A 23,565-nucleotide genomic window follows, 5' to 3' on the forward strand; every position below is an offset into this window, starting at 1 on the left:
TCCTGCCTTGTAGGGCCACTCTTGTAGGAGTAATTAGTGTGCAAATACGCTCTATTGGTTAGTGACTCTTCTGTGTTTGTTTAATTTGGAAGCAGCCTAAGTTTTGCATGGACACAATCAGGGAAGGGAGCGTGGCACCTCCTCTGGCAGTCAGGGAATTTCTGTGTCCCAGGGAGCCAAAGCAGCTCAAAGCCACCCCTCTCACCTCACCTCCTCCAAGAGGAGGAAAACACGTTCCCTTCCTCCCCTCCAACCTCCTTTAACCAATTGATCCGTCTGATAATTTTAATTCGTGACGTTTTTTAAGAAATGTTGGTCGGTGTGTCCTGCTTCCAGGGACTTGCTGGAGCTCACACAGCAGCTCCAGGGCTGAGAAATTCCTGGAGCTGGGACCACCAATAAAAACTTTCTGTCGGTGATTGAGTGGGGAAAATTCTTTTCTCTGTGTGCACTCAACCAGTGCCCTGGTTCCAGCTAAGATACACGAGGATTCATTTCCTGCCTGAGTCGCTTGGGCATACTGGGAAGTGTTAAACAACTGGGATTCATCCCAGAAAAGAATCCATTTCATTTTTAGCCGAAGTGATGCAGCGTGTCAAGCTTGCAGAGCTTTGTGTGAGCGTTTCTGCTCAGCTGTTGCTGGAAGCGCTGGGTGTCTGAATGAGCAGAAAATGGAGAGCTTTGTGTGGAGAGCCCAGCAACCACCTCCTGCTCCTTGTGGGGGTCTGCAGCCTTCCACGGGGGTGAAATTCCCGTTCTTGAGCTCGTATCACGCTGAGCTGCTGGAGGAATTCTGTCATACTTGGCCAGGGGAGATCCCCAGTGATATCATGGTGGGGAGCTCTGCCTCCCAGTACCAGCCCTCGTGGCCAGGGGCTCTGCAGAGGGTTTGGTTGGGACCCACCAGCTATGAGGTAGTGTCTCAGATCTCAGAGCTCCAGCAATCCTTCAAAAGCTGATGGCGCTGAAGCAATCCACCGTAACTGGAGTTTTCAGGGTGGTATTTAAAAAAAAAGAAAAAAAAGAAAAAAAAGAAAAAAAAGAAAAAAAACACACAACCCAAAAACCCCACAAACAAACAGATTGTGCTTTCTGCAATGAAATGGGGGAGGGGGGGGAAATATTTTGATTTTAATGATGCAGTTCATGTTAGCAACCCTTTAATGTGGGATTAAAATCTGAACCTAAGTTCCTGCCTTATGCTGGGTTTGTAAAGTGCTTGTACCGAGGCATTTTCATATTGAATTAATTTAGCTTATACTTGGCTATTTCACGTCTCTTGCAACAGATCTTGCGAGTGTAAGGTATGAATTTCGCTGTTGGATTAAAAGAATGCTTTGCTTTCCAGCTCTGAGCATGTGATCATTTTTCTTTTTTGCTTTTTTTTTTTTTTTGCTTTTTTTTTTTTTTTTTTTTTTTGTTTTTTAGAGGCAGGAGGAGAATCTCCCTTGTTCTTAACTCCCCCTGTGAGTGCCCTGGGTTAGTCTGAACCCTAGACTAGAGCAGGCTCTCTCCCACCAATGCCCCTGGTACCTGCAATGTGCAGCTCCTGCAAGGAGCCCTTTGTGGACTCGCAACTGCAGCAAAACTTGGGGCTTTTCCAAGGACTGAAATCCTCTGAGCAGGGGAAACCATGAGCTGCTGACATATTTTGATGATGAAGACCCTTATTTCAGAAAGCCACAGAAAATCGAGTTGCTCTTGGTGCGTATTTTAGGGGTGAAGAAGTAAGTTGCCCTGGTCAATCGACTGAGTCCTACAGCTAACAAGCCCAGTGCCTTTGTTGTTGAATTATAATTCTATTTCAATGCGATTTACTCAAGCCCCAGTTGATTTGCCTCTTCTATAGGAACATTTCTCGTTTTTCAGAATTGTAATGAGGAGTCATAGAGGTTATATGCAGTTTAAAGCCTGATAAAAAAATAATTAGGATTGATAATAAGGCTTTTTAACATGCAGCAGGAATATCTTGACAATAAAAGGCTTTCAAGGTGTTGGTATTTTTCTGGAAATAAAATGCCTGCCAAAAAAACTCTGCCAGCTGCTTTCAAAAAGCTTGTGTAGATGAGTTTAAAATTATCTGTATCGTTTTGATATTGCAGCGGAAAGTTTGTGTTCAGTTTTCACCTCATGGAAATTGTGTGTCCCACTTGTGCGGTGTCTTTCCTCAAGGACACAGTTCTAAAGCAACATGGAGCTTTTGGAGCTGAATGTTGCAATTTCCAGCCGGGTAGAAATGGTGGGGTGAAATCGCTGTGAGAGACATTTCCACTGAATATTGCGTGTGTGGTGGGGCTGCTGCCAGAGCCTGCAGGGTTTTCCTGGACTTGATCAAGGATGTGCTGGGGCTGTTTCTGCCCAGTGTCCCCAAAACTCTGCTGGTGACAATGCTGGGGCTGTTTCTACCCAGTGTCCCCATAACTCTGCAGGTGACAATGGTATGGGGCTGTTTCATTCCCGTGTCCCCATAACTCTGTGGGTGACAATGCTATGGGGCTGTTTCTGTGCAGTGTCCCCATAGCTCTGCTGGTGACACTGCTGGGTGCGTTTCTTTCCAGTGTCCCCATAACTCTGCAGGTGACAATGGTATGGGACTGTTTCTGCCCAGTGTCCCCATACCTCTGCTTGTGACAATGTGCTGGAGCTGTTTCTGGCCAGTGTCCCCATAACTCTGCAGGTGACAATTCTGGGGCTGTTTCTGCCCAGTGTCCCCATACCTCTGCAGGTGACACTGCTGGGGCTGTTTTTGCCCAGTGTCCCCATGACTATGCAGGTGGCAATGTGCTGGGGCTGTTTGTGCCCAGTGTCCCCGTGACTCTGCTGGTGACAATGGTTTGAAGCTATTTGTGCCCAGTGTCCCCACACCTCTGCAGGTGACCCTGCCTGCTGTGAGGTGTGTTTGCTCTCACGGACAGAGCAGTTGAACATGGCTCTGTCACTGGGGGCAGGGAGGGGTCCTGTCCCATTTCACACCAGGATGTGTCAGGCTCCATTTAGATCCCGGGTTCTTTCATGCTCTGCCCAGTTCCAAGATGTGACTGTGCTGTTTCCTGTGAAGCTGCAGTCACGCTCAGGAAACGAGGAGCTCCTCGGTCCTGCCCTCACCCCTCTGCCCTTGCCGTGTCTCCAGCCTTAAGATCAGCTTTGTTTGGCTTCTGCTGCCTGACCTTGTTCCCCCTTCCTCTTCTGGCCCTCTCCTCCACCAGGGTGGTTCCTTGGCAGGGCTCATCTCCTTGTTTGTTCCTTCTCTCTCCACTGACCACATCCTTTGAGGAGCATTCCCTGCACAAAAATGGCCTCTTCGGGGTGAACCTGCCAAGCCCTTCCCAGCCAGCCACCGTTGTCTGGAGTGATTCCTGGAATCACAGAATGGTTTGGGTTGGAAGGGATCTTGAGGCTCATCTCATTCCACCCCCTGCCATGGGCAGGGACACCTCCCACTATCCCAGGCTGCTCCAGCCTGGCCTTGTGCTCTTCCAGGAATGCGGCAGCCACAGCTCTGCCTCCTTCTGAGGTGGCAACATTTTGCATTCTGCATTAAAATTAAACCTGTAAATAATTCTAATATTTACAAGAATTTTATTACCTGAGACTACCTCAGCGAGCACGGGGGGCAAAGATTTTTAGACAAAGCTGCTGCCTGGGGATGGGAGGGTCAGATCTTCTGAGATGCCCAATTTTTGTGGATTTTTTTGGCAGATGTTATTTTCTGGCACGCTTCATCCCTGGGAGTGCTGGGCATGGCAGGCTCCTCTGGGCAGCAATCCTGGATGCAACCCCACTCTGGTGTCTTCCACTATTTACTTTAGCTTCACCCATTCCCTCCTGTCTGCCTCGATGTTTCCCTGTGAGGTACAGGCTGTCCTGGGACAGAAACGCTGCTGGCAAGGGGCAGGGAGAGAAAAGATGTGAGAACTGGGACAGCCAAGAGCCTCCCTGCCCCAAAAAAGGGCCCTTGCCCTGGCAGGAGCTGAACCTGCCTTGCAAAGGACGTTCTGGACATGGATCTGCTGCAGGAAAAGTCAACAAGACGAATTCTGTCCTCGAAGCAACTCCGAGCCTATTCCCGTGTCAGCATTGCCCACTCCCTCCAGGAGAGCGAGTGGGATCCCTAAATTCAGTGTATCCAACAGAAACTGCCTCTCTCTTGGTTTCAACAGACAGAAACGTCGTTGAAACCAGACTTTTTTTGGCATTTACTGGCATTACTAAGAAGGAGTTGGCCAGGAAAGCTGGCAGAAGGAGATGAGTTGGAGAAGCTTTAAAGATTTCTTTTTTCCTATAAAATGAATATCCAGAAGCTGTGTAAATGTATTTTTTTTTCAGTTTGAAAAGCGTATAGAAAGACAACATATACGTATTTCTGACTGAAATGCCACCTAAGCTGGCTGTGCCCTCCAAATTCTTTTCCTTCAATTAAGAAGATGTGAAAAAAAAAAAAAAAAAAAAAAAAAAAAAAAAAAAAGAAGAAATGACAAAACAAAACAGCACCTCAGGAAATCCCTAGAATGTTTATTCAGGAACAGAGCGGCCTGTTACAACCATTAGCTTGCAAAGGTATTTCTGTTATAGTCAGAGAGCAAAGTGAATTTTAACCTTTTATTGCCAAGAGATGTCATGTTTTTAGTGGAGGAGCTGTCGAGGTGTGTAAATCCCTGTGAACGAGTGAGTGGCATCTGGAAAAACCCCAACCAAAGCCCCGAGGCACACCCTGCAGAGAGAAACTAAAATCAATTTCAATGGCCACAGTTAAACAGAAAGTACTACATTTCATGCTTTATTGAGTTTCTATCTATTACTTAATTTCTGGTTCTAAAAGGCTTCAATTGAAACAAAAAGATACTTCAAAATATTTGACTCCCTTTTTCCTGACGAGCTCAGTGTGGGATTGCCAGGTGCTGTGGGGTTTTGATTATAAAGGGGGAAAAAAGGGCTGGATTGGTTTAAAATGTGATCTGTGGGAGCCCTCCAGAGCAGAGAGGATCTTTCCCAGGAACCCCAGAGGAGGGAGAAAAGGAAGGAAAATGCAGCCCCAGGGAGACCCAGGGTCAGGAGCCTGGGAACACTGCTGGTCACGGGCAGATTTAGGAAATGGATGGAAACACGTGGGATTCTTAAGATGGAAACGTGCATTATTCTCTTTGTGCTCTCAAACATCTCCCCTTTTATTGTCCTGACCCTTCCCATCTATAAAATGAGAATAAAGCTTCACCCAGGCAATGGGGCATCAATTTGATTTTTGTAACGGCTTTCTCCAGACTAAAAGTGTTAAAATTTGAGTTCCTGCTCTGGCTGTGCAACCTTTAGGAATTTGCTGTTCTGGGGGAAACAGGGATGTCTTGCACGTGTGGAAAAATCCCATGTGTGTTGTTTGAACAAGGGAACAGATATTTTCAAGATTTTAGGTCTCAAGGAATGAAAGAGGAGGAGTGGTTGCAGTGCTGAGGGTGAGGATTGTCACTGTTGCAAACTCAGAGGCAATTTGAAAACATCTTGTAAATATTGTGGTGAACATTAACCGAGATTTTTATGGGGTATGATGAGCCTATAACTCAGTCCAGGTTTAGACAGTCACCTTTCCTTGATGAAGATCAACAGGGACATGCAAACACTTGAATTTAAGAAATACTTTGATTATTAATATTTTGGTCAATTATGTACCTCTCTTTTATACGTACGTTTTTACTTCCTTCAGCCATGCAATTCAATCACCAAGCACCAATTCATTTTCAAAATTGCATTTATCAATATCATCCCACTTGCACACATCTTCTATTAACCAATTTCAAAAGAAATTGCGACGTGTAGAATCGAAATCAGCTCTAATTTCAGAGCCTTCACGGAATTAGCATTTAGCATTTTCCCCAAATCTGTGCGAGATGGAGACAACAACAGCTGGATCTGAGTAATTTCTTTTGCAGGAAGATCCACACTGCTGAATTTTCCTGTATTTGTATCAATGTAGTGGGTATATCAATATATATATCTCTCAATATATGTGCATATATATCTGTATATATTGAGATCTCCATCAATACCTATGCAGCTGCTCTGCTTCCAACCTTATCTCAGGATTCAGCTCTCAAGGCAGGTTTTGAATTTGTTTTTGCAAAACTCTGTGAGGAAGAAGCAGCTGAAGAAGGCTACAGCAAGATCTGGCACTGAAATCAAATCACAGAATCAAGCAGTGGAGAGGGAGGATGCACAGCATGGAGTGAAACTCTTATCAGCGCTCTGCTTTTCTAGGACAGGTTATCAGGGAGGAATTTCATTTAGGAGAGGAGGCTTTATCAGTGTGTCCTTGTGATGGACTCACCAACGCCATAAACTTCATATATGGAGATGGAGTTGCTCTAATTTTAGGATAAGGCATTGGAGGGCAGGAAAAAACCCATAATGTAAAAGAAATAAAGGCAATTCCAAGTGTGGATATTATCTGGGCCATCACTGCACAGCTTCAAATTGCAGGAGGATCAGCTGCTGCAGATATTTTGGCTGATGGGGATGAAATCAGTGTCTTCTGGAGCTCCCCATTATTGTGGACAATATTTCCTATAATTCAATTACTTTGAGGCAGGTAACAAAGGGAGACTTTGATATTTCTGTGCGAAAAAGGAAAAAAAAGGCATTTGAAAATTCTTCACAGCCTTATTTATTAAACAATTTAGACAGAGAGTCCACTCTCTATTTGAAAGCTTCAAAGGCAACCTTGGCTTGTTTTTCCAGCTAAATCTTTATCTTTCTCAGTGAAAGAAAAATCAATACAACCCTGGTAACACAAAGCTGTGTCTTACCAAGGTCTATTCCTTAAGCTCAGTTTGAGTTCTGACACTGGCCATCGCACTCAAGCCAAATTATTTGGAAATACCAAGATGTGCTTGGTTTTTTCAGCAGCCACCGTGTCATTTGATGGTTTTGCCTTCTATAAATTTATTTTATTTAATTAATACATATTATATTTTATATATTATCATTTCATTTAATATGTAATAGATATATATTACATCTAAAATATATGTTGTATACAAAATATAATATTATTTAATTGAATATATAAAATATATTATGATAATATAATATATATTATTTTTAGATTATATATAAATATTTCCTTCCAATGAGAGTTTCAAAAGTTCCTCATGAGCCACAGTGAAGTCGTCTTCGTGCTCTGTCCTTTTGGTGTGCTGCCTGGCACCTGAGCTGGTGAGAAATTTACTCAGCATAAAATGAAGTCGTAGCGATTTATTGCTGTCTTTTCCTATCCCACAAAATCGTTCCTCTGCATCCCTTGGAATGCACAAATTTGATCCTTCAATTTTCGGGAGCTCGTTTATTGATGCAATGTCACCGTCACAGCCTTGCTGCGGGGAGAGGAAATAACTTGTATTTAGCCTCAGGGAAAGTTTGTGTCTTCAAGGTGCTCTTATCTGTGAATTTTGATTTGCAAACGACAATTTGATGGAGTTGTTTGGGGGGGGGGGGGGGCGGGGGGTGTGCAGCTGCTGTGACTCCTTTATCAAATGCATCGTGAAATTTAGGTTTATTTTAAAACGTCCTCCATGTAAAAACGAGTGTTTGTGGTCTGAGGGGAATAATGCGGCATCTCTCAGCTCAGGAATCCCTTGGGATGAGTGCACACGGGGCATCTCTGCCCTTCCTAATTCTCTCCCTAACTGTAACCAATTTATTCAATCCTCAAATGTTATTTTCTTGTGCCCCTTGAGGAGCTGTCCGAGTTCCTCTCTGAAATTCTTCTGTCTTCTGCTGATCAAGGCTCCTCACTGAGGCTGGGATGTGGCCCTAAAACGCTCCTTCCCTCATCACGTCAGGAAATCAGCGCAGTGGGGGGAACCCCTGCAGAGCCCTGCTCTATTTATATGTTGATGAGCCTGGAGGAAAATTTCCAGATACGCTGGATATACTTTTAGACCCTTCCAGAAGGCTCTGCCTGGCTCCTGTGCTTCAAAGCTCTGAGCACACCGTGTTCGCTGACATTTTGGGACACAGCAACACCTGCCCCTATCTGGGAAACCACTTCCTACTTACAGGGACACTCCTGAACCTTTCCAGGAGCCTTTCTCTTTTTATTCTGCTAAAGAATATGCCTTGGCAGCATAAAAACCACCAGTCTGGTGCAATATGTCAACAATATATTAGTTACAACAGCGAAGTTTTATACACTCTTGTAGTTGAATGTCATCTAAATATGTAAGGAGTGCAGCATTAAGGGGGGTTTTTTTGGTAAAGGAGTGGTAGTTCGGTAGTTTAGGCGCATATCTCAGTGAAAAGTTGGACTTCTTGCTGTCTGGAAAAACAAAAAGCAGCTTTCAATGGCTCAGGAGCAGCAGTGGGGTGAGGCTTGTTCACTCCATAGGAAGTGGTGGAGTCGCCATCCCAGGAGGGATTTAAAAGCTGTGTGGACGTGGCACTCGGGGACATGGGGCACTGGTGACCTTGTGAGTGCTGGATTGAGGGCTGGACTCCGTGATCTGAGAAGGCTTTTCCACCCTAAAGGAATCCATGAGTGGGTCCCATGACCACTGGTTGGTTTTTTCCAACCCAAACCATTCCCAGGCTCAGTGGTTCATACCCTGGGGGCTGGAGGACCCAGGAGTGCAGGTGGGAGGCTGAGGATCACACAGCAGGTGTTGGATCTCACAGGAGGCTCAGCCCCAGGGGCTGGAGATGTTTCCTTGAATAATTACTGGGAAGGAAAAGAGTCATTATAATAAATGAGAGAGATAACTCATGTGGGAGAACACGGGGAGGAGAGCCAGGAGTGGCTGGAGAATCCATGGCTGTGGTGAGGAGCAAGGACCTGGGGGAGGCTGAGCAGGGCCCTGATGGATCCTGCAGGGTGGAAATGAGAGGCAGTAATTAGTCTGTGTGTCACTGTTAGATGTGCTCCTGTCTAGCAGGGACAAGAAGAATGGCCTTACAAGGCAGCCAGGAAGAGCTCAGTAATAAAGATAATGAGAAAAGGATGTATTTACATGCATATCATGAGGAAGGGAGGCTTAAAGGTCTCTGAGTGCTCTGGAGCTTCAGAAGAGCCAGAGACGGAGCTGCTAATGAGAGTGGTGGAGTTGGTCCTGACATGGGGCAGGAACCTCTGAGGTCCCACAGAAGCCACATTTTCTGTGATTGGATGCAAAGTGGAGACCGTTCTTTCCGCTTCATGAAAACCTCCTTTGTGAACTTTGCCATCTCTCTGCGTTATCAGGGATAACATTTGGATTTTTCTGGGGTTTTAAATACCTGAAACTTCACAGGGAACACTTTTCTGCTGAGGGTGAAAAATGGGTGCCCCACGGCTTTTCTTTCTCTTGTAATTATTGCCTTTGTACAACTTGTAACCAGACTAAATAATACCTAGACAACTGAAACATTAACTCCTTTCTCAGCTGCGTGAAGAGAAAGAAAATTCTTTAGCCGAAGTTCAGCCTTTTCTTCTATGAAATGTTGTTTTTAATTCCAGGATAGACACTGAAACCGGAGGGGTGGATCAGGCTGCCATGGAGGTTGGGATATTTAATACTTGAAGAGGTTTGGTTTAGGGTGGGAGCTAAAGGTCTTGTTAAATTCTGCGCTGTGCTGCAGTTCTCTCCTACCTGTGCCAAGTCGTTGGCTTCTGGTTTTGGGGATGGGAGCAAAAATAGAGCAGGATTATGCAAATAATGGAGTGCAAAGAGGGAGAAACACTGGAAATACAGGACTGAAGGGTCTGTTAGCAACTGAGAGCTGCCCAGGAGGGCGGGTAAAGAGCCCTCTCTCAGGATGGGATGCTCTGGCAGCCCAGGTTTTGCACAGGAGGATCTTGGGAGGAGATCTGATTCCAGAAAGAACAATTGAAATGAAGCTTTTAGGTTGTAACTCGACTTGTTCCTCACCCCAGCTGCAGGGCCACTGCTGCTTTCTCCCATTATTCCCAAGCTGCTGACAAGTCCATTTTCCCTCAGTCCCCATGGACACAGAGCTCTGTTCCTGCTCGTGTTTTTGGGGATGCTCTGCCCCATGGGGCTGAGGATGGGAAATGGAGATGTTTCCTGAACCTTCTGTAGGATTTTTCCCTCTTTCCCACCCCTGTGCAGTCAGTTCAGAGCAGGCTCAGGAATATTCCTCTTCATTTGCACTCTGAAGGTGAGAGCAGACTTTGCTTTATGCTTTTATCGCATGTTGCAAATGCCTTTGCGATGTTTCTTTCTTTGTTATCTCCAAATTCTGTGCTGTATTGATTTTTGGGTTTTCTCTAAGGGGCTGAAAATTTCAGCAGTAACCCTGAAACCAAGTGAAATAATTGATTATCTGTTTTTACCTCCTCTTCGGTTATTTACCTCGTGCCCTTCGATGGAGAAAGGCTGTCCTATTTCTCGATGATTTACTGTAAAGCAGATCTTTGCTGAGCTTTAATATCAATTTATATAACCTTGATCCAGGGGTTATTTTTTGAGAGCCACAGGTTTATCTAATATGTCATGGAAGAAGTTGTTCTAGAAATATTTTTTTATAGCTTATTCTCGCTGAACAGATGGGTAATGTGAAAAGAAACACACTTTCTATAAGCTCAGATTGCAAAATACTTAAATTATCTCCAAGAGTAATTAGATGCCTAATGGACTCTAGAACCAATTCAGATATCTTAAAATACATTTTATCATGAATAGATTTTTTCATATACAGGTTTGGTTTGTTTTGTTGTTGTTTTTTTTCTTGTGTGGATATTAATGGTAACAGCATTTTTACCTGTGTTTTGTCTTCGCCTTTGTGGCAAGAAATATACTGGTCATTAATACTTTAAACCTGGGGGTATCAGTCAGAACACCACACGTGTTTCTGTTCTAGGATGAGCTTTCTGAGATAGATTTACTGAGCTTTCCACACTGCTTTGTGCCATTTGTTTTCTCCAGGAATGTCACTGGATAGGTGGGGTATCTCTGGGCTAAGTCTCTTTCTAATTAAGCAGAAAAATGTGAGATGTTGCCCCCAGGTTTCAGAATAATTTACTTTACGAGGAAATCTTCGGATCTTTCTTTCTCTTAGGGCACATTCCAGGATATAAAAATGATTCATGTGTCTTGGAAGTACAGCTTTGGGAAGTTTGTCAAGTTATCTTGAGTAGCCCAAGAGTGGGGTGAAATCACCCTTTTCATTAGTTTAAAAAATATTAATATTTTATCTGCCTTTGTACAACTCATTTGTCACCTTCAAAAGACCATCAGAGGCAAACTGTGGTTTGGGAGAGTGGAAATCAGAACTCCTCTGTCCTGCTCTGCATTCCAGTGTTTGGGATGCAGAAGGGAACTGGAATCCAGAAGCAAATCGGCGACTGCAATAACAAATTAGCGCAGAAGATTTAATCGGAGCCACAAAAATAGGGAAAGATGTTGAGGGAGAGCGAAGGCTGAGCTCAGAGGTCTTGGCACAGGCCTGGTGCAGTGGAACCGTGTGATGGGGGGGGAGAGGGAGGCTCTGAAAGTGAAGAACAGCATATAAATTAAGCCAAATAAATTAAGTGATTCAAACATTAATCTAGCCAACCCTCCGAGTTCATTCAGAGAGGCAAAACATCTATCATTGCTTCTCTGGAGATTGTAGCATTGTTGAGAATTCAGTTTAGCCAGGACATGTAGACCAACCCTTGCAGCATTCAAAAAAAATTCTTAATTTTCTCATTGTCTGAAAGCGATTGTATCTTTTTGCCTTTCAGTAAGTTTCACTTAGTTGCAATTACTTCGGCTTCAAAATCTTGAAATCGAATGAATTAATGAAAATGGAAAATCAGAACTCTTTCCTAATTAAGAACTGAGCTTTTCAAGGAATATGAAAGGATTTAATTTAGAGAGAAATGTTTGGAGAGCATGAAATGCGGCTTGAAGGAGATACATGTGCATTCAATAGAACTCACTGAGCCCAGCCAGATTTGTATTGACGGGAAACAAAAAGCATCTGAAATCCTCTTTCAGTGATAGGATAATTTATGGGCTTTCTTGAAGCACTCTGAGTTGACTTTCAGTTCAGGGAAATGGGTGGCCACCTCTGTTTGTGTCTCAGTGGACACAATTCCTACTGAATTCCTCATTCTTTCTCTCTGCGGCAGTTTGCTGAACCTTCGGAATGGGATTTTGGGTTTGATTTTCCATGGCTTTGTAACCCTTCCAGATGGGTGGGGGGAAACCTCTGTCCTGGCACTGCTGCAGGTGACACTGAGGAGTGTAAGGAGTGCCTCAGATAATGACTCTGAGAGTTCAGAATGGACTTTATGTTGCGTTATCCCTGAAATCCCATTCTGTTCTGCTGCTCCTTGGGTCACAAGCCCTGTGTGACACCTGGGGCTCATCTGCTTGTGCCCTCCCCAGGCAGCTCCCACTGAGAGGAACATGAGCAGACAGGACCTGGAGGACAGGCCATTTCTTATCCTTGCAAATTTAGCTGTAATTATCATCATAATTGTCCTCCCCCGCAGCGCACAGCACGTCCTGGGCTCCCCACTAGTGATGGCTGCAATAATTCCATGTGTGGAAGGGGAGATGTTTCCAAGGAGGGTCAGGTTGACTGCTCAGCTTCAGCTCTGTTATAAAGCAGTGGATGTGTGGGTGGGAAAATGCTGGGCAATTAGCTGGGAATACCCTCAGGAAGCATGCTGGGACAAAGGGAGTAAGGCGCAGAAAATATAATTACCCTGGGTAACGAGCTGATGAAGCCTTTGACATGGTCCATGCTTGACCTTGGCTTTTTGAGCACATGGGGTGGGGGAATGTGATGTTGTAATCAAACTTCTGGTAAAAGGAGGTCACAGCCCCCAGTGTCCTGACAAAGTGGAGGAAATTTACTTTTCCAGACAGGAACAACCCAAAGGGGATCCACTAAATTTGCACGGCAGGGCCCTCAAAGAAGTCCACGTACATTTCAAATTGGCAAATATCAACAGCTGCTCGCTGCCATTGTAATTACCCAAATTGCAAAGGACCGTCTGCAGCGAGCTCTGTTCCATAACTAAAGCAACCCAGCCCCAGTGCAATTGCTTCCTGCCTGCCAGCACTATTAAGTTGTGTTTTGTGACAATTTTCTCCAGCCCAGGCATGTTTGTTTTCTTTGCACAGCCTTGCACCAAGCATTGTTTAAGCAGCACATAATGGATTCCAACCAAGAGGTGCTTTCTGCTCCCATCTGTTTGATAGCACAGCGAACAGTTGTGATTCATACGTGCAGTGTAAATACTGGGTAATGACTGTCTCTTTACTTGGAGCCAGTTCCAGGTTGTTTCATTCCTGGCCCAGCTTCTGGGCCGGTTTTGAGGCAGGGGAAAAAAAAAAAAGTCTAATCCTGGGCTTGAAATTTTCAGGTGTTAAATCTCTCTCTAACAGAGTGAGCCATCGTGGCGCAGAGGTGACAGTAGAAGCTGCCACGAGCAGGAGCTGCCATCAGCTTCTCAAATCTCCAAGGCTGTGTGGTGTCCAGTTGCCTTTTCTGAGTATGAGGCCACCCAGACAGTCCCCCAGAAACTTACAGGGTATTTCCACTTAAAGCTTTTGGGGCAACATCCCTGGAAGTGTCCAAGGCCTGGTTGGACATGGCTTGGAGCAACCCGGGATAGCAGAAGGTGTCCCTGCCCACGGTAGAGATGAGCTGGATGAGCTTTAAAATCCTTTTCCACCAACCCAAGCTGTGATTCTGTGAATACAGTAAGGAAAAGAAATACAGGAGAAGATTCATTTTTTTAGCCCATTTTTTAATCAGACTCTTCAACAACTTTTTTGGTTTGCTCGGTTTTTCTTTTTGTTTTGGTTTGGGCTTTTTTCCCTCTATTAAAAAGATTTTTAGATTTCCAGATCTTTCAAAACCTCAAATCTGTATTGGTGCAATTGGTCAAGCTCCTGGCCACCCCCTCAGGGTGTCAGAGGACAGGCAGGGTCCAGCCCTTCCGGCCGGTTTAGGGAATGGGACGGGAGAGCAAACACACCCTTCCAGCAGGCTGGGATTCAACAGCTCTGCTGCTCTTGACCTGCTTCCAAGCTGAGATCCTGCTGCTGGTCCTGCTGGGCTGGGTGGGAAGTCCTGCACTCCATGGAGTCCCATCAGCACCTGGATGAGCAGAGTTGGGGATCTTGGATGGGTTTGTGGGAATGGCCCTGGACAGAGACGGTGCATTTGGGATACGCCGCAGTAAATGAGGGCTGGCTAAAAGCACACGGCTTTTATTATTATTATTATTATTTTTATTGCTTGTTCTTACTACAAAATCGAGTTCACACTCGATTGGTGCAGTCATTTCCATTCAGTCAAAACCATATGCTGTTGCATTTTCCTTTCTTCCCTTTTCTTTGGTGGCCTGTGAATCCAGAGCATCCGCCTCCCCCAGATGCGGAGCAGACCCCTCGCAGGTCAGCAGGCACTCAGGGAAGGGCAATAAATACACCCCAGAGGCTGCTTTGGGCTGCTGTGCACCCACCCTGCTGCAAAGACTCAGGAAAGGCCCCCATGCCTCCCCTGGCTGGTTTGTGTTCCAGCTCTCATCCCTCTCCCAACCCACATCCTGAGCTGGAGCATCCCAGAGCTCGCTCCTCATCGGCTCTGTCAAAGTGTTGGCAGCACCACTCCCCTTTTCATAATTCACCCATGTTTGTTTCCTCTGAGCTCGTTTTTGAAAACTTTTCAAAGATTTTTTTTTGTTGTGGCAGGGTTTGTCCTGAAAAGGGAATACTGATTTTGACCTGGTTTTCAGCCGATGTAGTTCAGAGGATAATTGGAGAGCTGCTGTAAAGAACCAAGGCTGTCCTATTTGCACTGCTTAGATTTAATTAAAAAGACAGAATTTATTTTACTTTGTTTTTTAAAGTATAAAGCTGACAATTTTCTCCCAATCCCTTTTTAGCTGGTTAAATGCACCTAAATATATTTTAGTGTAACCTCAGCGCTTGATAATGAGAATATTGTGTAAAGGTTGAATTCGGGTTTTATGCCTGACTTTTTATTGATACTGAATAAATTCACAACATAACTCAGCCTGACAAGGTGCAGATTTCTTTCAAACATCAAACCAGTTATTTTGGATCTGCTCCTGAAATATTTGCTGCTCGGTGTTAGGACATTTTGAACATGTTTTAGCCTGGTTATCCTTTGATTTTTTAAAAAATGTAAATCAGGAGTAGCTCACAGAAAGGATGTAGCTAAGTTGTAAGCATGTTTTCCCTTTCCAGGAGCAGTCATTAGCTTCGTATTCCTGCATGGAAAGCAGGAAATGGGGAGCTGGAGCTGTGTAATTTTATTGATTTTGGTCTGGCACAATGAACTTCTCAGTTTCCTCTCTCTTGAGCGCTGTTTGCTTGGATTTTTAACTCTGGATAAGGATCCTGGGACATCAGTAGCGAGCAAGGAGCTGGGGATTTAAACAGAGGTACAGAGATTGACAGGACCTTCAGCGGATGCTGCCAAACAACCTGATGGGCAGAGGCTGGCACTGGCACTGCTGTAGAGACAGCACACAGAAATAATGAGGTTTTTCATTTTAATTGAAAGTGGTTTTAGCTGATGAAGCGAAGTTTCCCAAATTAGGGTTGTTCCCAAGTGCTCCTATTTTATCTGCATCCCATGAGCTCCTTGGTGGGGTTTGCTGTCAGCTGGTGGAAGGTTTTCCTGCTCATTGCAGGGAGTTGGATTGGATCATCTTTTAAAGGTTCCTTCCAACTGAAACCATTCCATGATTCCTGTAAGGAAGCCAGAGAAGGAGCAGAAAAGTTGCTCTAGGGCTTCATCTGCCATGGGTTCTGCCACGTTGTGTGGGGCAGAAAGTTTAAAAAATACATAAATTAGATAGATATATGTAAAAAAAAAAAATCTTCCATAGATTTATAATATGGCAGTGTGGGAAGCAGGAAAAGATGAGGGTGGAAAAGGCTGACTATCTCCAAGCAGCAGTTGCAATTTGCTGTAGGAGTTAAGAAAAAAAAAAAGGACAAAAATAAAATAAAATAAAATAAATAAAATAAAGAAGAAAACAAATTTTGCTATTGTATCTTCCAGATAGAGGAATCTTGCATCTCTCTTTACAGTCAGCAAGAAAGCAAAAATCTGGTCATTCTGCTTTCAAATAATCACTTTGAAATAAACTTGGGCACAAACTCGGAAGTTCTTTGGTTTCCTGCATTATTGGACTGGTTCAGCTAATTTGTTAAGGGCTTGGGAGTCTTTGCTAAGCCATTAAAGCAAATAAAAAATAACTGCAAAAGGCTCTGTTCTCTTAGTTGGTGCTCATTATAAGCAGCCACAGGGATAGATCCTTCTCATCTGAGAGCAGGCAAAGCACAGCTGAATTTGCTGCCCCCAGGAACCTGCAAAAACGTGAGAATTAAATGTTTATGCTTTTCACGTCCTGCACATGAAATATCACTTGGTCTCGGAGGTGTTTGCAGAAAACCTTGCACTTTGTGTTCACTTCTAAACTGAAGCCAAAAGAAAACGAGGAAATATTTATAGATTTAAAAGCATTGCATGCAATTCACAGCGTTTGTTGCAGGTTGGAATTATCTTAAATGTATATATTTTGTAGGCAGCTTGCATTTATTGGATTGAGTTCCAGTTTCCATGGTAAGATTCCCTGAGCGACTTTTATTTCTTATAGATTTCCCAGCTTCTCCCTTTTTGTGTTTTATAGATAGTAGAGGCATAATATCAGCCCAAAGATCTGATACTGTAAATACACCTTTTAGCACTAATGCAGAACGCCAGTGTGTGATAAATGAGGGAAATAAAAGGTATTTTCATACAGATAGCAAAAAATGGCATGGAATTTTTTTTTCCCCTGCTGGAAATAATGGACTCTTTCCCCAGTCATGCAGTTTCTAATTCCTGGTGTTAACTCTTCTGATACAAGAAAGGACACATATGTGTGTGTGTGTGTGGAATGTGACTACCTGATGAATCTCAAAGGTCCTTCTTTGCAAGAGCCGCGCTCAGGAGATAACAACCTCACGACCCTTATTTTTTGTGCTGAAATTTCTGGTTTGAAGAGCACAGAGGAGAAAGTAAACAGGATCATGGAATCACAGGAAGGTTTGAGTTGGAAGGGACCTTAGAGGTCACATGGGGAACTTAAAGGTAATTTAGTATAAACCCCCTTCCATTCTTGAGTGACTTTTGCAGCTTTGAAAACCAGAAATATTTCGTTGGTGTCTTCTTAGCTGAGCATTTCCTTGGATGCACAGTTCCAGCTGTTTGGTCCCAGATTTCTTAAGGGCAAGGTCTGGTCATGGGGAGTTCAACAGGTTCAGGGATGAGGAGTCCACAACCTGTGCCAGGGCATGCCCTCCTTCCCAGGGAAGGAATTCCTGGAATCCCCCAATGTTTTGGGCTGGAAAGGACCTTAAGCTCATCCAGTGCCACGGGCAGGGACACCTTCCACTGTCCCAGGCTGCTCCAAGCCCCAATGTCCAACCTGGCCTTGGACACGTCCAGGGTTCCAGGGGCAGCCACAGCTGCTCTGGGCACCCTGTGCCAGGGCCTGCCCACCCTCCCAGGAAAGAAATTCTCCCCAGTATCCCATCTAAATTTATCCTCTTCCAGCTAAAGCCATTCCCTGTGTCCTGTCCCTCCATCCCTTGTTCCCAGCCCCTCTCCAGCTCTCCTGGAGCCCCTTCAGGCCCTGCCAGGGGCTCTGAGCTCTCCCTGGAGCTTCTCCTGTCCAGGTGAGCACCCCCAGCTCTCCCAGCCTGTCCCAGAGCAGAGGGGCTCCATCTCCCTCATCACCTTTGTGGTCTCCTCAGGACTTTTCCCAACACTCCCTGTCCATGCCCTGCCCCAGAGCTGGACACGGTGCTCCGGGTGGGGTCTCTCCAAAGTGGGCCTTCCTCTGACAGCAAACGTCAGCGGGTTTTAGCACAGTTTAAGCATGTGGATGAAAAAAAAAATGCTCCCAAAATGACCCCCGTGGTGGAATCCTTTGTCTATCAAATCGTTGATTCCGGTTTGACTTGATGTAGTTTCTCTGTCTTCGAACTGGAGCTAATTATGAAACGCGACACTCTCTGAGGGGAGGAGGGTTTTTATTTAGCTCCCATTCCACTTCATTTAGTGGAATGTCAGGAGCCACGTTGCAGACAACTAATTGCAAGCCATAATTCTCCTCATAATTACTATTTTTCCTTTCTACCTTACCAGTTTTTACCCATTCCAGCACTGCATGGGCCTCGGTCACCTTGGCCACAGGCAAAGCTGAGCCTGTTGCAGGGCTGGCTTTAGCAAAGTTAATACCAGCTCTGGAGGGCCTGGAAACCACTTTGCTGGATTAAACAAACCTGCCTATTTCAGTCTGGCCCTGTCAGGATATAATTTAAAACTTCGAAACCAGAGAAGCAAAATGACCCCTTTTGGTTCTGTTTCTTGTGCTGATCTCTGTCCTCAAGCAGTGGATTTAGACACCGGATACAGCTGAAAATTTCTGTTTCCAAACAAATTAATGCTGCTGGTTTGAGTTCATTTTCACTCTTTTCCTTATCTGTAGATATTTCCCTTTATTTCTATGATGTAGTTGCTCGAATTTATTTAAATTTTTATGTGCTGATCTAACTCATGTATCTCAATCCAATAAAACCCTTTATTTTTACAGGGAGGGAGCTGCAAAGGCAGATGTGTTGGGACTCTCCATTCCATCAGTTTTCTGCTTTTCAGATGTAATAGGAAATGACTTGGAGTCTTCTCTCCCAGTCCCAGTAGGGAAAAGCTCACAGCCCCGCAGTGGGGTCACAGCCCAAAGGAGAGGGGGATCCAGCAATAATTAAGATTTTGCTCAGTAACAACTCCCTTGCATTCAAATTTCAGAATGGGCATCCCACCAAGGTGAACAAATCTTCGCCACAAGTGGTTCAGGAATAAAAATGGTTTATTTTGAGGCTAGATATCATTATTATTATTAGTGTTCCCAACACCATCCCCACGCTCACAGGGGAAGCCCTTAATCCCTAACCTCTCCTTCCTTTTCTCTTTCTCAGTGAGGATCAATGTGATTTCAAAAGGAAAAAAAAAAAGAGTAATACTTAAAAAACATGCACTAGTTAAAGCAGTTTTACTGCAGAACTTTTCTGGCTCAGAAATAGGCTGCTGTCCCTTCATCTTCTGGTTAATCAAGTACTGATTGATTAATTTTATTAATCTGCTTTATCAGTGAGAATTCTTGCTTGACCTTGACTTAATGTTTCACTAATTTCCTCCAGAAGATTGAGTTTTACTAACATCAATTCAAGCCGAAACCCCTCAGCTCCAAGCAAGGAAGAAGCAAATTAAGGGGGAAAATGCTTTTCCTGGTTTTTTGTTTTGTTTTGTTTTTTTGGTTTTTGGAGGGGTTTTTTTGTTTTTTGTTTTGTTTTGGGTTTTTTTTGTTTTGTTTTTGTTTTTTGTTTTTTAGTACAATTTGACGCAGATTTTGGATGCAAATGCTCTAAATAAGAGGAGAAAGTTATGGAGATTCCTACTTCAATCATCCTGAAGTTTGGCCTCTTAGGATATCAGGGAAAACCTTGTGCTGATGAAGTCTTCTCTTATGCCACAAAAAAAACCCCAAACCAAACCAAACAAAACCAAACCAAACCAAAAAACCCCCAAAACAAACAAAAAAAAAAGCCAAAATAACTCATCAAAAAAACCCAAAAAACCCAAAAAAACAAACCAACAAAACAAAACAAAACAAAAACAAACCACCAAAAAACCAAAACCAAAACCAAAAAAACCCGAACAAACAAACAAAAAACCACAAAGGAAACCAGCAAACTGCAGTTTTAGAAGAGAAGCAGAAAACTTGAGTCTGTGGAGAAAAGAAAGTAGGACCATAAAAAAATTATTCATTATGGTTTGAATAATGTCACTCTCATCAAAGGTCCACTTTGCTCCCATGGTCGAGGATTTTAAAGGGATCAATGTGGGAATAAGCTGTGGCACCAGAATAGAAATTATTTTTGTGGTTCTTAAGGAAGACTTGCAACAAGTGGCTCTTTCTCAAATGCTCTGAGCAGGAGGCTCTGTACCCCCACAAGGGGCTTTTTTTTGATTATTCTCAGTGGAAAATACAAAGCAGTGCTGTAATATCTGTATTTATAGTCATTCCCATTTCACCCTGCCACTCCATTTTGAAAATATTGATTGTAAAGGGATGGTATCACAGAGTTCCATGGGATTTAAAATGAACTTTTAAGGGTTTGTGGCAGAAATGTGCAAAAACTTCAGGGAAGACTCCACAGCCACTGCAAGAAAAACCAAAAAAAAAGCCCTAACAAACAAAAAATCTGAATTAATTTCACAGGAGTATGGATTAAAAAAAAAAGAGGAGGAAAAACCAAAACACAAACCTCAAACGCCCTTTCAGAAAGAGACTCATTTTTTTCTGTACCATTAGAAATTTATAATTTCAAGTGTTTTCCTCTGTAGTCACCCTAACACCTGTGCACTGGGTAATTTTTGCTGTATTTTTGCTTATGAATTCCAGTCAGACTAAGAAAAAGTATAGCCTCATCTCCTTGCAGATGGAAAAGAAGGAAATGAGCCATTTGTTTGAAAGAAAAATTGATGGTGAAGCAAGATTCTGAACCTGGGCCTTGTGCAAAGCAACGCAGCATCCATAACTGGGGCCATTATTGTGCTCCATGAGAAGAAGTTTCAGCTTTAGGAATTCTCTGAGAGATGATTTTGTCTTGTAACAGCCTGTTCTATTCTGCAGCTGCTTTTTTAACTTTGCAACTTTACCAACATCCATTGACTGTCAAATAAGTACCACTGTGAACTCATGAATAAACATAGTTGTCATTTCCATATTAAGAGGGCCTTCAGCTGAAGAGAATCCATTTGTGCCACTGCAATATCTTAATTATTTACTGTGTTATATTGTAATTAATTGTGGTTTACTCTCTCAGAACTCCATATTCTGTAGACCTCACGGGTTTTGGAAGCAATGCACTAATATTAAAGTCATAATCAACACCGCTTCTAAATATTCATGCCAATAAATGACTCCCATGTGTTTGCTGAGTGCCAAGGATAGTCTGAAGCATTTATTTAGCATTCTAGTGGGATCTGGTTTCTGCAGAGTTCACAGAGATGCAGAATTTCAATGCTGTTGCCGGGAAAGCACGTTTGGATTCGCACGAACAGGACACTTTGGATAAAGCAATGGTATCTCACTCCCAGCCTGGGCTCAATAAAGCCTCAGAGCACTGGGGACTTCTCAGCTATTTCTCATTTTGAACAATTTTGTTTAGTCTATGACAGCCTCCCAATAATTTCACTTTTTAATAAACATCCCTAATTTTTCAAACAATTTGAAAATCGCTGCCTTCCAAGGGCGGGGATGCTCTGTCTGTCACAGAGGCTCCGCTGTGGCAATCACAAATTAAGACACATCTCTCAATAAATCAATTAAACACCAGAACCGTGAAATGATTCTTGCTGCAACTGGCTGACACAAATCTCCAGAAAAGCATCTTGAGTGTACGGGGAAACAGCTGATTTATGGAGCTACTGTTGGAATTTCAAACAAGGAAATGCTGTCACGCAATCCAGTGAGTTTGTTTAATGAAATGTAAGTTAAATGTAAACAGTTTTAAAATATATGTGAGCTGAGCCTTTTGGATCAAGAGTAGCCAGCATATTGTAAACTGTGCTTTTCTCCTTGGAAGTGCAGCTTCCAGAGCCTCTGTAGGTGCATTGCCCCTTCCTGCAGGTTTTTAGGCCTCCACTGCTCCAGATCCTCTCTCCCAGCTGGCCCAAAAAATTATTTGCTTTACCTTTGGATGCTTGAGATGAAAAAGAACTTGGTTTTCGTAATCAGGGGAAAGGCAGTATGAAGATTGCACGCAGTCATGATAGTGCTTGAAAATGCAGTCCAGATGTCCTGATCCACGCTGGAGTGCAACTGGGATTTCTGTGGGCTCTGTTGCTGATGTCTTGTTTAGAAAGTTCTCTTAAATACTTGTATATGCATAAATACTTTGTCTGTTGTTGTCACAGAGATACTTGATAATGCTGTTGACCATACTTTTATTGATATTTCACATTTTTTGCACTTGACAATCCTTATGCGTCCCTCTCAACTCAGGATATTCCATGACCTTAATTGCTGCAACACCATTTCTTTTTCTTTTAACATGAAACTTAATTACGCCTTACGAAAAAGCTCGAAAATACATCTTAAAAATCTGGAATGCATCTTGGATATTAGGAAGGAATTGTTCCCTGGGAGGGTGGGCAGGCCCTGGCACTGGGTGCCCAGAGCAGCTGTGGCTGCCCCTGGATCCCTGGCAGTGCCCAAGGCCAGGCTGGACACTGGGGCTTGGAACAGCCTGGGACAATGGAAGGTGTCCCTGCCCATGGGAATGAAATGGTTCTTAGGACCCTTTCCAAGCCAGACCTTCCTTTGATTCCATGATGTGTCCATTTCCCTGGCAGATCCGGGTGCAGCATGATGGGCTCTGGGTTTGGACTCACCCAACTCTGTTTTCCTTTTTCAGAACCACCCAGCACTGCTGCAGTTTGTAATTCAAGCTGAAAATAAACATCTGGTCGTCGATCTGGAGAGGAATGAGTGAGTACCCTGCTGGATGGTCACTTTGTACTCTTGGAGGAGGGTTATAATTTTAAAATTGATGGTTTAAAGTTACCCTGGGGCCAGTTTTGCTAACTGGTCCCCTATAAAGAGTCCCCTAACAAGAGGGTTTTGTTCCAGTTTGGATTATGGGTATTTGTGCATTGCTGATAGAGCAAGAATCTCCATGGTTGTGTGCATTTATGTGGGGCTGAAAATGGACATGTTGCCTCTCAGGGTTTTCCTGGGTATTTCTTTTGGATTTGTCCTCCTTTCCTGTGGTAAGGCCTTTTATTTATAGTAATCTGGAATATCCTACAGCCTCTGAAATTTTTCGGAGAGGACTAATCCCTCCTAAATGCTGTCTGCACCCATGATCTGCTCCATGCAGTGTCCATCAGGGGTGATGAGTCAGGACTTTCAGGATTAACCCCTGCTGGAATGTTAAATGGAACTTTTTGGCTTTGCTGTCAAGGGACTGATGGTGGGATGGCTGTGCTCTTCATGCAGCCCAGGACCAACACTGGGCTCAAGCCTGTGTGTGTGTGAATCTTTTTCCATGTGCTCTTGGAAATCCTGCTCATGTCCATGGGATTTCAGAGAGGGATCAGGGGCTGCTGTAGATGTGGTCCCATGGCCAGAGTTGTTAAAGGGACACAAAACCATACAGGAATGAAATCACGGCTCTGGAAGTCCATGACAAATGGAAAAAGTCATCAAAGTCTTTGTCTACCCTGCGAGTGCTCCTTTTTCCTCTAAGAGAATCTCAAGGATATATGGTGGGAATCCAGATCAGGACCACTGCCTGCTGTTTGTCAAAGGCAACCCAAAGACCACTCTCAACCCAGGGAAAACTTTTGTTCACAGTTCCCAAGGATCTGTGAGTTCTGTAGGTTCCCCTGCTGGGGAATCAAAGGCACAAAGGTATTTTTTTCAGTTTAACAGAGGGAGTGTGGTTGTGAGCGGTGCAGTTTGATGTGTCAGGAGGAAGGAATGTGCCTGTG

The 23,565-nt window shown here is 43.8% G+C and overlaps 1 protein-coding gene across 1 annotated transcript in view; it reads left to right on the forward strand.

The window, feature by feature from the left end:
- ADAM12 (ADAM metallopeptidase domain 12) overlaps nucleotides 1–23,565 on the forward strand; it is a 173,925-nt gene that overhangs the window by 23,597 nt on the left and 126,763 nt on the right. Inside the window, exon 3 of the mRNA XM_066191596.1 lies at nucleotides 22,488–22,561. Coding sequence (XP_066047693.1) covers nucleotides 22,488–22,561 — 74 coding nt within the window. The remainder of the gene's footprint in view (nucleotides 1–22,487; nucleotides 22,562–23,565) is intronic.

This window comes from Chamaea fasciata, unplaced genomic scaffold (genome assembly GCF_029207755.1).
Source record: "Chamaea fasciata isolate MVZ Bird 193981 ecotype frontalis unplaced genomic scaffold, bChaFas1.0.hap1 SCAF_9, whole genome shotgun sequence".
Classification (NCBI taxonomy): Eukaryota; Metazoa; Chordata; class Aves; order Passeriformes; family Sylviidae; genus Chamaea; species Chamaea fasciata.